Source organism: Calypte anna, chromosome 13, assembly GCF_003957555.1.
Source record: "Calypte anna isolate BGI_N300 chromosome 13, bCalAnn1_v1.p, whole genome shotgun sequence".
NCBI lineage: Eukaryota > Metazoa > Chordata > Aves > Apodiformes > Trochilidae > Calypte > Calypte anna.
Window position 1 is genome coordinate 5,841,501 of NC_044259.1, and position 12,639 is coordinate 5,854,139.

General features: G+C 35.9%; 1 protein-coding gene across 1 annotated transcript in view; it reads right to left on the minus strand.

Moving 5' to 3' along the window:
- DOCK2 (dedicator of cytokinesis 2) overlaps positions 1-12,639 on the minus strand; it is a 133,741-nt gene that overhangs the window by 75,595 nt on the left and 45,507 nt on the right. The window contains exons 26-27 of the mRNA XM_008498711.2: positions 9,153-9,301; positions 6,264-6,359 (exon numbers count right to left, since the gene is read on the minus strand). Of these exons, the coding sequence (XP_008496933.1) occupies positions 6,264-6,359; positions 9,153-9,301 (245 nt within the window). The remainder of the gene's footprint in view (positions 1-6,263; positions 6,360-9,152; positions 9,302-12,639) is intronic.

Here is a 12,639-nt window from a genome sequence, read left to right on the forward strand (position 1 = left end):
TACAAGCTAGTCCAGGGATAGCCATGTAACCTAATTAAGGGTTGATAATACTATTATCTTGCTCATAAAAACATGGTCACCTTTCATATAAAGGGGCAGAAGAGGAAAGGTTTTCTGAAGCAAGATTGAAGGGCACACTTTAAAGGCTGAATAATGTCTCTTCTTCTAATGGAATGCACTGCAGACATTTTCTTGGAAGTGACTCTGGTTAATGAGTTCAAATGCCAGGGTGGTCAATAAATTAACCCTTGGATCCTATTTTTTACATCATATTTTATTAATTATGCTATGTTAGTTTAAAATGCCTGTACACATTCTGTACATATCTTTGTTAATTTGATTTTTAGGGTTAACTACACATTAAAAAACACATTAAAAATTATTTTTCAGAATGATTGTGTCTGGAAGAATAAAGATTTTTTTATAAAACTAGTCTTCATTTAGAGGAGAGGATGCTGTGTGACAAGGCTTAATTTATCAAAATTCTAAAAGACAGAGTTTAAAAAAAGCTCTGTGTTAAGTTCAGTCAGCACAGAAATGACAGGCACAAAATAATCATTGTTTTAGAAGATTTTAAGAAGAAAAGCCTTATATGAGTTCTTACTACCAAAGGGATGCCTCTAGTGTGACAGAAAAGCTCTTCAATTTGTGGGTACAGAAGGTAACAAATTACTGCATCAGAACATGTCATTATATTACACTCAAATCCATGTACTACCTATGCTGGCATGCCACAGCATTCCTATTTTGCATCAGTGTCTCTAATTGATATAATGCAAGATTTATTAGTGTGTCACCATTGGTTGTGAATTGGAATCTTTTAGAATTAATAACTTCTGTTGTAAAGGTAAAATAATAGGCAATGCCAACAAGAGTAACAAGAATAAAAGTTTTTCTGCAGTGAACTGATTTTTCAATAACTTGTTATTATATGAAAGCAACCTTTTCTTCTTTTTGCTAATAAGCACAAAAAAGCTCATTTTTATCTCTCTGGTTTCACAATAACGATTATGATGCTTTCAATATATTTTCCAAGGATGCAGATTATGGAACTTAAACAAATCAAAGCATTTTGGTTGACAACACATAGCATCAATTAATTCCTGGGGTCAGTAATATTATGCAACAACAGAAATACTCTATTTAGTTGAAGAAATTGCAGCTGAAGATAGCTGTAGGTAAGCCTCCAAGTCTTTCTTATAACCTCAACATCAATAGTTCTGAAAAACTGAAATCCACTGATTTAAACAATTACAGGTTTTCTGTGTTAATGTGCAATCCTGATCTAATTCAGAACTTGAGTCAGCTTTTCATCTTTCTTGTCCCAGTCAAAATTATTCCTTGTTTTCCATACTTCTTCATCAGTTGTTTTTCAACTCTCACTCGACCAGTAAAATATGTATTATCCACACATGGATACTAAATTTTCTTCTCAAGACAAGCACACACAGCAGCAGGGAAACATTTAAGCTGGCTAAGCCAGATGACTCTCATCTCCCAGTTCTGCACTTTTAGAACATTCACTTGTTTTACAGCCTAGTCTCAAAATCCAAGGTTTTTAAATTCACCCTTTGCAAAGCATCTGCTTTTCTTGGAAAAAATACAAAATTACTTGTGCTGCTAAAGCACTGTGCTTCAGAAAGTCTGCTCCTAGACTTCTCTGCTTCAGCACTTCAGTACAACAAAGGAAATTTTTCTTGAGGCAGCAGTAGTAGCAACAGCAAGCCAAGTTGTAAAACAAATATCTAGGATCCAAACAAAAGGCTTATCTGTAACAGATCCATAACTCTCTTTCTTCTTGGCAGTCTTTGACTACCATGAACAACAAGCATGATGAACAAAGTCTGCCAGAAGTAAAGTACTCTTAAAAATGGCTAAGGTAGTTTCACAATACAAGACTTCCAAAAGGCATGAAGTCATCATACCCAGTTTTCTCCACAGTGCATCATACTCAATAGGCCTTCCACATAAAATTTTAAAGATGGGAGCAAAAGGCTACTTACTGCATTAAAAGATGAGTAGGGAAGTGGCAGGCATGGTCTCTATCACCAGAGTCACTAGGCAAGACTGCTAAGTCAGTTTTGTTTAGTTCTAATATAGACCTTTGTAACACAAAGGACCTAAAAATTAATAACTTGGTAACAGATAATTGGAGAACCTGAACTAAGTAAAAATGCAGCTTTTTGTTTTATTAAGATTTTTCAAATGGTTTCATAATTATTGATTCATATAAAAAATAAAATTCCAAACACACACTGTGACTTCTTATTTCAAGATGGGAAAAGCAGTAGAAAATGGTAATTGACAGAATGTAATAGGACTACATAGGACAACAATAGGCTATAACAATTTCCCTGATATAAATTGTGTAATGCCTAAAACCAGCACTGTGAGTAGGAAATAAACATTAGACAAGCTCTTAAATTAAAAAAAAAAAACAAAACCAAAACAACTCAAAACATCCCACAAAACAAAAAACACCAAAACCAACCAACCAACCAAAAAACTCTGCAAACCACCACCAACAAAAAACCCAAACCAGCTACTTGAATACCAGTACTTGCATACAAAATCCTACAGGCTTCTCTGAAAAACATATTTAAATGACAACTACAGACAGTATGCTATTTATAAAAGATTGCACAGAACATGGCATATTCCAAAATCCCTGCATTTGAAACTGCTGCTTTATGGAGCCAACCTAACTTTCTTTAAAAATTCAGAATGTATGAATAAAACACTGACTTCTCTCTGTCATGTAGCAGCAGTTCCTGTAGAGCTTTTTCCAGTTTCATACACTACAGCTCTTTTGAAAAAGCACAGTGCCTGGTAATTATGCTAGCTTAGATACAAATTCCTAATGAAATGTATCACCTGATATATTTTATAAATTTCTAGACACCTGAAATTTGATGGTATGTTTTGCAAAAAAAATTAAATTTTTCTGTAGCTGTCAGTAGTCAATTAATAAAAAAAAAATATCCAGATTACAAAAAACCCCCAACTAAAACACTATATTATTTTTCTTTGGAAAAATAAAAATAACAGGAATTTTGTAAATAGGTCTTTCATGGAATAATTGTGTAGCTTTTTTAGTTAGAAACAGGAAGGATTTCGATTTTAATACCAAATAGAAAAGCTCTTAACTTTTAGCTATCCTGTATGCACATTTGAATTTATCATATCCTCCAACCCTGGCAGCTAGGCAAAATAATTTCTCTGCTTATTATTTCCCCAAAGAGTACACTTTTTTTGCAAAAGCATTGCTACCTAGAGTAGCTCTGGCTAACAGATAATCACAGTTGTCTTTTCATCAGTCTTTATTTGTACAATATCTTATATAAACATGGTTTAATTTTTTTCTTTGTAGAATAACCACACTCTTTTCATCATGCTAAACTGATATTTTGAAGAAAATCAAGTTTGGGCATACCAAAGGAAAGCTTTAAAACACATACAGTGGTTTTATTATATTTTTGTTTACCTAGCCAAGGCAAGGCCAGAACCAAGTTCTTCTGTACTCTCCGTGCTTCTCTCCATTTGATTTCAATAATTACTGTAGCAGGACTTCACTCCATCATGAAATACTTTAAAAATCTAAATTTTATAAAGCAGTGAAAATAAAGCTTGAATGGGAAACTTCAGACAGTAAACTTGTACTACAGAGGGACAAGTTCACAAGCTCTTCTAACTACCAACTGTCAAGGCTTTTTTTTAATATGGTGAAAATAACCATGCAGCTGATAAAGCCTTCAACTGCCAACACATCACAAGGAAGGCAAGAGTGGCATTTAAATCTGCCCTGCAGCAGCTGCAAAGAGCCAAATTACCTTCTAATCACCAACACCTTTTTCTGAAGGGATTACATCCTTCTGAGCTTGATTCTTTCCAGTGATTACCTGAACAAAGCTCACAGCTTGCTGTTAATAGGGAACACAAGGCAGCACCTTCCTTAGATTCAACTGGCATTGCAGCAAGAAAAGATTAAGGCAATTTAAACTGAAAAGCTTTTTAACCTCTTCTCTGCCAACTAGCTGCCAGAAAGGAAATAAAGTCAGCTATAAAAAAATCCAGGACTCTATCAGGTGAGAAACATTTAACCTTGCAAAGAATTATAGGACCTGTAAAGTGTAACCATTTTTTTTTTTCCAGTATAAAATACAATTGCCATTCATTTTCACACCATTTCAAAAGGACACACCAGAAGATAAGAACAGTACTTCCAATATTCAGAAAGATAATACAAGATGTCACAATCTAAGCAGTAACCTTCTGTTGTCCTGGAAATAAACAACAGATGTAGTGCAGTATCAAACATAAATCACATCCCATAAAGCATAAGCTACCTCATCTGACTGCAGCTATTCTCTATGTCCCACCAGGACTTGCAGAGTTCACCACAATTTTAGCACTTTTAGCTCACCTAATTAACATGCAAAAGCCCATAATTCCTGAATATTTGCTTCATTTTTTAAAAAAGCATTAAACATTTAAACTTTCAGTAAGCTTGGCCCTCTAAAGAGCTTTCAAAGCAGACATGCAAATTAACTGCATGAATTAAAGGTAGTACACAGAGTATTAAATGAGTTCTTCCTATAGAATGTTCTGAAGGACTTTTCTGAATTTGCCAGTTCTTTCTGAAAGACTTTTATTCACTGCAAATAGTTTCTTCACATGTAAAAACACTTTGTTGAGAGACCTTGCCTCAGCTTTAGAGAACTCTTCATTTGGATTGTGCTTTGAAAAATTTCTAAATTGCTCTATATACCCATTAGAATAGGTGCTTATGAGCATTATCAGCATTCAGAAATTTTTATTTCTCAATTCCCACTGGATTTTCTCTCTTCAGGGAAAAACAACTGAACAAATTACAGTAAATGAGAGGAGAAAAAAAAAAACACAAACCACACTTTCCAAGCGATTTCTATCAAATGTAACCAGCTTGTTGCGGACCAGCTTGTTATGGGCCCTAGTGTTCCCTAATGAAAATGATTTTTTGTCAGGATTACTATAGCTTCATTTTGCTTCTTCCTTTACAGTTTATGGTATTCAGAAATACTCCTTAATAGATTCATTGCATCATTCATAACACTCATGATAATTTCTTTTTGAGTACATTAGGTTTTATCTCTGTAGAGAACTCAAAGGCTCATTGACTTCCCATTCAAAACCTCTTCCTGATATGACCACACACAAACCAGAAGGTTACACAGTTACAACTAACTGGAGTTCTGATTAACAATTAATTATATAATTTCTGAAACTTGCAGCAGGTATCTACCACCAGGTCTGAAGTAACCATTGGCAAATGTCTGCTCTGAAGGACTCAATTAGGAGACAAATCATCAGGAAACAGAGACATCCTGACTGTCAATGATCTAAAACTCTTATTTTGGTGTTCCAACAGAAATGAACAAGGAAACAAAGCACATTGTAAAAAGCCAAGAAATGTACTTCTTGTAACCACAATAATAATAATCAAATAAATGCTGCTCAATTTTGCAGAGTAATCTGTCTCTGAAGACCAACAATTAATACACATCTTCTCTTAAGCATACACAGTCTGAAGGGCAAATGCCATAATTCCTACTGACCACAATATGCTTGCACTCTCACCAACAGTCTAAATCAAAAGTAGTACATTCAAGATGCATATTTAAATCTGAATTGCAGAATTTTTCCTTGACTATACCTTCCAAATCATGGAATCTCCAGAAAAATTGAGCACTGTACCAACACATTTCAAGATATTTTCCCTGTGCACACAGTGTATGACCTTCCCTCGCCAGAAATAGTCAGGAATGGCAGCTGTTCCATAGCAACTCTTAACGCACCAAAAAGTAAATCGTGGAAAAATTGGAAAACAGCATCTGCTCTTCAAAATAGTGGGTTTTTTTCCAGTTATACTCTAACATATCAACTTTAGGCTAGTAGAAGCAGTATTTTCAATGTGCCTATTATGAAGGTTTGTAAAACATTCTTCTTTTTGCAAACAGCAATTAACATGAGATTTAGTGTCTGGGGGGGGGGTTTGTTTTGGTTTGGTTTTTTGTTTTTTTAAAGAATGCACAAATTATGACGCATTAAACTGTGTTTCAAAAGACACTTGAGTGGCACAGAGGGACAAGAGAGAGGCTAAAGCTTTTAAACTTTTGCAAGAAAAAGTCCACAAAAAATAATCCAAAAGTAATATATTTTCATTTTTGCAGAGTAACTATTTGATGACTTTCAAACCACTGCAAATAGATTAAAATAGTACTCACAATTAAGGGATCATCTCGTCCCATGGTAATAACAGTTCTGTTCACTGTACGCAGTAACTGCAGCATTATTTCTTCAATATGGTGATAAGTTGAGTCCTGTAAATGAAAAAACGGGTTTGGTATGAAATCCCTATCACTTGTGAAAGAAAGAAGAAATCAAATATTTCCGTGCTGATGGTTCAAGTTGGGTAATATAAGCACCCCAGTGACAGAGTGACACTAATTATCCTGGCTCACACTGCTCCTTAGTTCCAGCAATGGCAGTGGAATACTCATTTCAAGGGGCACCATCCAATTTTAATCCTATGTTTTTTGTTTCAACCCATACCTGTTTTTTGTTTCAAATAGTTTCTTCCAATCCTACAGTCAAGGGACTCCTGTTTCCCTAGTGACTGGGTAGACTATATTATTAATTTGTGCTATATCCCTACCAGTAATTGTTCAGAGGATTACATCATGGTTTTAACATATAGCCATGACTCCTTAATTGAAGGCAATATCTGTTCTGAATTGGCAAGTAAAATTTTCCTGTAAAAATTTATCCTTAAGCATGCAGTTTATTTTCTGATAAGGCTCTTGTTTTTCAGAGAAATGTTAGCAAATTAGAACAGTTTTTGTGAAACAGACTTTCTTCTTGATGATCTATCAAAAAATTAGGCATTAAATACTGATATTGCCAACAACAAACACAGCCTACACACAGGATTTCAGCTTTTATTTTAACTAGTAGTTAAAATAAAAGTTAAAATAAAAACTAATAGTTAAAATAAACATGTATTTTCTTATATCAATATCTCACTTTACCAGGATGAGAGTTTGTAGTGAAATTCACCAATTCGCTGCAGTCCATTTGGTTAAACAGAAGCAAATTAACAACTTCTACCCTATATAAATACACCCAAGGAAAACAATAATTGTATTATTCCATATCATGGAATATGGTAAAAAATAAATCTTTGTCTTTATTGTTGAAAAGACCAAGGAATGGAACAATCAGAACTCATAGATGGTTATGGAGGTCAGCAGTATCAAGTTCTCTCACAGAACTCAAATGCCTTCAGATGCCTTGATGGGATGGATGGCACACTTTGGTCCACAAATTAGTTAACAGGAAATCCAAACCAAACAAAATTTAAGTCTCTCTAAAAATATCTGTGCTTGGCAATAGCAGTTAGTGCTTGATTAATCTTTGATGTTCTATTTAAACTTCTGCAAGCTTGTGACAAAAACTAGAATACTTGTCTTGGAGTCAACCAGGTACTTCAGAATATGATAGATCGTTCATTTATTTGGACAGTGACAAATGTGGACTAACTGAACGGCTCCTTCAGGATTACATTACAGAACCAGTACTTGAGATATCCACTTAGAGATACCTCTTTGGCTGATTCTTTTTAGCTGCCCCAACTATGTCCCCTCCCAAACTCTCACTTACTGAACTCTAACTTACTTTGCTCAACTCTAATTTACTCCCTGGCTTGGGGTACAGCAAGAAACAGAGAAGGCTTTGACTATGCAGGAACTCGTCAGCAATAATTGAAATTTTCACTGGTTGGATAACACCTTTTTTAATCACAAATGTAAAACACAGCACCACATGGGCTGCCACAATAAAAATTAACTCTAAACTAACCAAGATCCAGCATGATGACTTTCTTAGGCATCACAGTTCTTTAACTGTCAGTTGTGACACACAAAAAGCACACATACAAGGATAAAGATCATAATCATGCATTTTTCTCACTGAAAATTGTCTGCAGAACTTGAACTGCAGAACTAGCCCTAGAACATGCAAATTCCCTAACTGAATCCTTTGAAATCCACTTTTGCTGAAGTCCTGAGATCTGCTGTAATTCAGTCAAATGCTTTACTGCTGCCAATTACCAACTTGGTGCACAGAGCAGGAAAAGGTTATACAACTCACTTCCACTTGTAGTCTTAACCAAAACTTTATGTTTGATTACAAGAGAAAGAGTTGACCATTATATTTAATCATGTAAGCACTGTAAAAAAAAAAACCTCATTCTGATCCACTAAATACTGAAGTATAGGACATATGTCAGATTAGAAACAAAGTCACCCTTTTGAGAGCTGTCAAACTGCATGAAAAGTTGTAGCAATGGGGCAAAAGGGAAGTGCTCATAATTAAAACAGGAACAAATATCACTAAGTTCACCACAACCTCTCTACAACATGCAGCTCTGATCTTTAAGATGGTTGTACTTCTTCTGATGCAGCCCAGGATACAGTTGTATTTCTAGGCTGTGAGCATACAATGCCAGCCCATGCTGTTCTCCACATGGCTGCTCTCAATACCTTCATCCCCCAGCCTTTACTGACACCAGAGGTTGCTTCAACCCATGTCCAGGACCTTGCACTTGGCCTCATTGACCTCTTGGGGTTCACACAGGCTCATTTCTTGAGCTTATCCAGGTCCCTCTGAACAGCATCCATTCCCTCAGGCATGACAACCACTCCATGCTGGCTGGTGTCAGTATCTTTGATACTCAGTTTGATGTCATAATATCCTTACTCATTTCAATATTTATTCCATTGAACTTTACCAGCCAAAACTACAGCACCGAAACCCCTGCCAGGAAAAAGGAAAAAAAAAGTCTCTGCTTTTAATAATCCTATGGTGATTAACAGAAGCCAGCTATTTAAAGAATATAAAATTAAAGAGTAAAAAAATAGCACAGATTTTAGTACTTCACTTCTAATACCTCAACTGCCCTTTAACACAAGTTTATGAAAAATAGGAGAAAAGTTTAATTTGCCACTGACTTTTATTAAATATTTAAATGAGATTCATCAGCATCAATAATTTACTACTCAATTGGCTCAGGGTTACTACAGACTGGGGCCAGCTACATCATCATCAGTACTTACAGGTTCTTGACAGCTGAGAACCTCCAGGATGCTATTGAGTAATTCCACACAGTACTTCTTCTCCTGGATCTGGAGCTGCTGATCATCCTTCTGTTCCAGTAACTCTTTCAGCTCTTTTGTAATCACAGGAAGCAGAACGTCTCTGCATTCTGAAATAAAGTGAATCACCTTAAGAACAAATACAAGTCAAATACTACTTGAGAGTAAATCCTCCTCCAACCAGTGAAACAAAATCTGCTTTAACAGCTACAGTCCCTTCCAACATGGTGCTGTTGATTTTCCAGTCACGCCTCAGGCATATTCTTAAACTTGTGTGATTTTTTTAAAATCAACTGTTTTTTCATATATGAAAAACACAACCACCTGATAAAAATAATTTATGATAGGTAAATTCTGAAGGCTGTTTAGCTTGTCCCAAACACCTTGGGATAAATAATACACCTCACATACAAAAGCACCTGGAACTAAGTTATGTTTAAATAGTGACAGGGTTTTAATATAAGAAAAACACTATGCTTACTGAATTATTCTTTGTGAAAACAGGACAGAAACAGCAATGGAATTGTACTTTGTGTGTCATTTCAAAACATACAAACACATAAAAGACTGCAGACAAGGAAAAGACTAACAAAATGTCTATCGAGCCTGTGAGAGAAAGGGCTATGCATACATTTATCCATACTTAAATCTAATGAAGCTGACACAATTAGGAAGTTACACTTCAATCTCATATGTTCATTTACTTTTGAAGACAGAGGTGCTTAGGGTAAATGTCAAGACAAGATGCACAAATCTGAAATAACTTCAATGAAGGCACTGTCTACCCAGAAATAAAAGATATAGATTTTTTTTCTTCCTAATTTGCTGCATTGCACTCAACAATTTAAGCAGTAATTTGTACATTGCTATGTAATTAAACAGCTTGCAGCTCAACAGCATGAATAATGCTGAGCAGATGCTTGAACAATTTGTTATATTTATAAAAATAACCTGGGAAGAGAACAGAGCCAAATATATCTTCAAAGGTTCTACCTCAGAATAAAACCACAAAAGCATTCCAGTCATAGACAGTGACCTAAAGTTCTTGCTAATTGTCACTCAACTGATTTCTTACTGGTTAAAAATCTTATCTTTACGTTTTGGAAAAGTATTTCTATTACCAATCGGACAACATTTTCTTTAATACCACACACCACAGTTTCTGAAAAAAAAACCCAAACACAAACAAAAAAACCCAGTATAAACAACCAAAAACAAAAACCAAAAGACCAAACCCAAATAAACAAAAAAAAAATCTAGAAAAACAAAAACCCTGTTAAAACCATTTCACCAGAAAATTATATATAGTACTATATCCCCCTACTATCTTGGGACAAAGAAAACTGTATTGACTGGGTTCATAAATTCTATATATTAATACCACAGCACTACAGCATCAGCAACTTGTTGGCTAGGAAAAAGGAGAAGAAAATTAAAAAAATTGTGAAAGACAGAAATCAAGGCAATAAATAGCTAAAGTAAAGTTTTCTGTGGTAATATTTGATGAATTGGATTCACTACTGTGTGCAACCTCATTAAGTTTTCAGACAGCACTAAGCTGGGAGATCTGCCCAGGGGTAGGAAGGCTGTGCAGCAGGACCTGGACAGGATGCTCTGATGGGCCAAGGCCAATTGAACAAGATTGAACAAGGCCAAGTGTTGGCCTGGAACCTGGATGACAACAGCCTCACACAAAGCTATAGGACTGTGTAAGAGTGCTTGGAAAACCAGCTGGAGGTTTTGGTCAACAGCCAACTGAATATGAGCCATCAGTATGCACAGGTGGCCAAGAAGGACAAGAGCTGAGGGGAGAGCTTCTCCTCTACAACCCCTTGAAATGAGGCTGGGACACTGTGGGGTTCAGTTTATTTTCCCAAGTGAAAAGTGATAAAATAAGAAGAAACCATCTCAAATGTTATCAAGCAGTGCAACAGCCTTCCTAGGGAAGTGGTTAAGCTACCATCCCAAGAGGTATTTAAAAGACGTACATAAAATCCATGGATACACATCTCCCCCTCTCAACCCAAGAAAGCTCAGAGCATACAGGGGACAGACATGGTGAGGGGCAGATATCTATTAAGTACTATCAGCTCCTTTGCTTGATAAATGTTGTGACAAGAACTCCAAAGACAGTTAAACTCTTCCTTAATGTTCAAACACAGGAAAAAAAAACAACTGTTCTTTCTGACTGGCTTTTTCCTAGAAGGCAGAATAAAACGTGCTGCCCCAAACTGTCTTTTAATATCTAAGACATCAACATATAATTTGACCACTTTGCATTTACTTCATTGAAGGTCTGTCTAAAGACATCACTCTATGTATTTATCAACCCCAAGGTTCAAGACACATGCCAGAGAGAAGTTCCCTGAAAACGTCTTTATGCATAAAGACAAGCCAATTCATTTTGATGAAAGATTAAGCACAGTTTCATGTTTTCAGTTTAAGGTCTGGGTTTTTTGTTTGTGCTTTTTTAACCCTGCATTTGCCTCATTTGCCTTCAGAAGAATCCCTTCTTCTGCACCAGGTAAGTGAAATTTGTATTTTAAGTCATTAATATAATAATGTAATTTAAAAAAAAAACATTTGGGTCTCCTTCAGCAAAGATCAAAGATGGGTTCTATTCCTGGCGGCCTCCCATGTGCAGCTAAAAGATCTAACACCACTCTCTTTCCCTTGGGAAACACTACTCTTGATTCCCTGGCATGCCTGCAGTCATAACCATCTGTTACGATGGCTTCATGCCCACATAAAAGCTGGCATGGCAGTTTAATAAGGACATAGGTGTCATCTGAATACAAATTTAGAGCAAAGCCTTAAAAATCAAGCCTGCAAACACTGTTCAGTAAGGAAAGACTTCTGATGACACTGCTCAAAGCTCTATGCTTCCTCACAAAGGACATCTGTTAGCAACTGCAGACATCTTTGTATTAAGTATTTCCTCATCATTATTCGCCAGTTAACTCTTTTCTGGTGTCTTGGTTGAGCTCAAAAGTCTTTAATTTAAAGCTGTATATGTTTTCTTCACTGTTTAATCTAAATTAAAATTTCAGAGTTTACACAAGAGACTCCGAAAGGGACACACCATAGGTCACTGAGACTCATAGCACTGTAAGATGCAAATACTTTTTGTCTCCTGGAATCCAGTGCTGACACAGGAAAGGACAAACATTGTCATTGACCTTGAAGTCAGCACACAATACAGTTGCTGACCATTCAAATCAAGCATCAGCAAGGAAGGATGTAGAATAGGAATGGCACTCATGTTCACAGCACACTATTGCAGCCAAGTATAACACAGCAGAACACCTACTTCAAGACTTCAAATCTGGTCAGATTTCTCCACTCCCATGAGTAATATCATTATTCGAAGGTAGCCAGAGTAACACCTAACACCTGTTGCCAAACAGCATTTTAAGTGTTCAGTGACTGTTCTAGCTTGCATTATAGC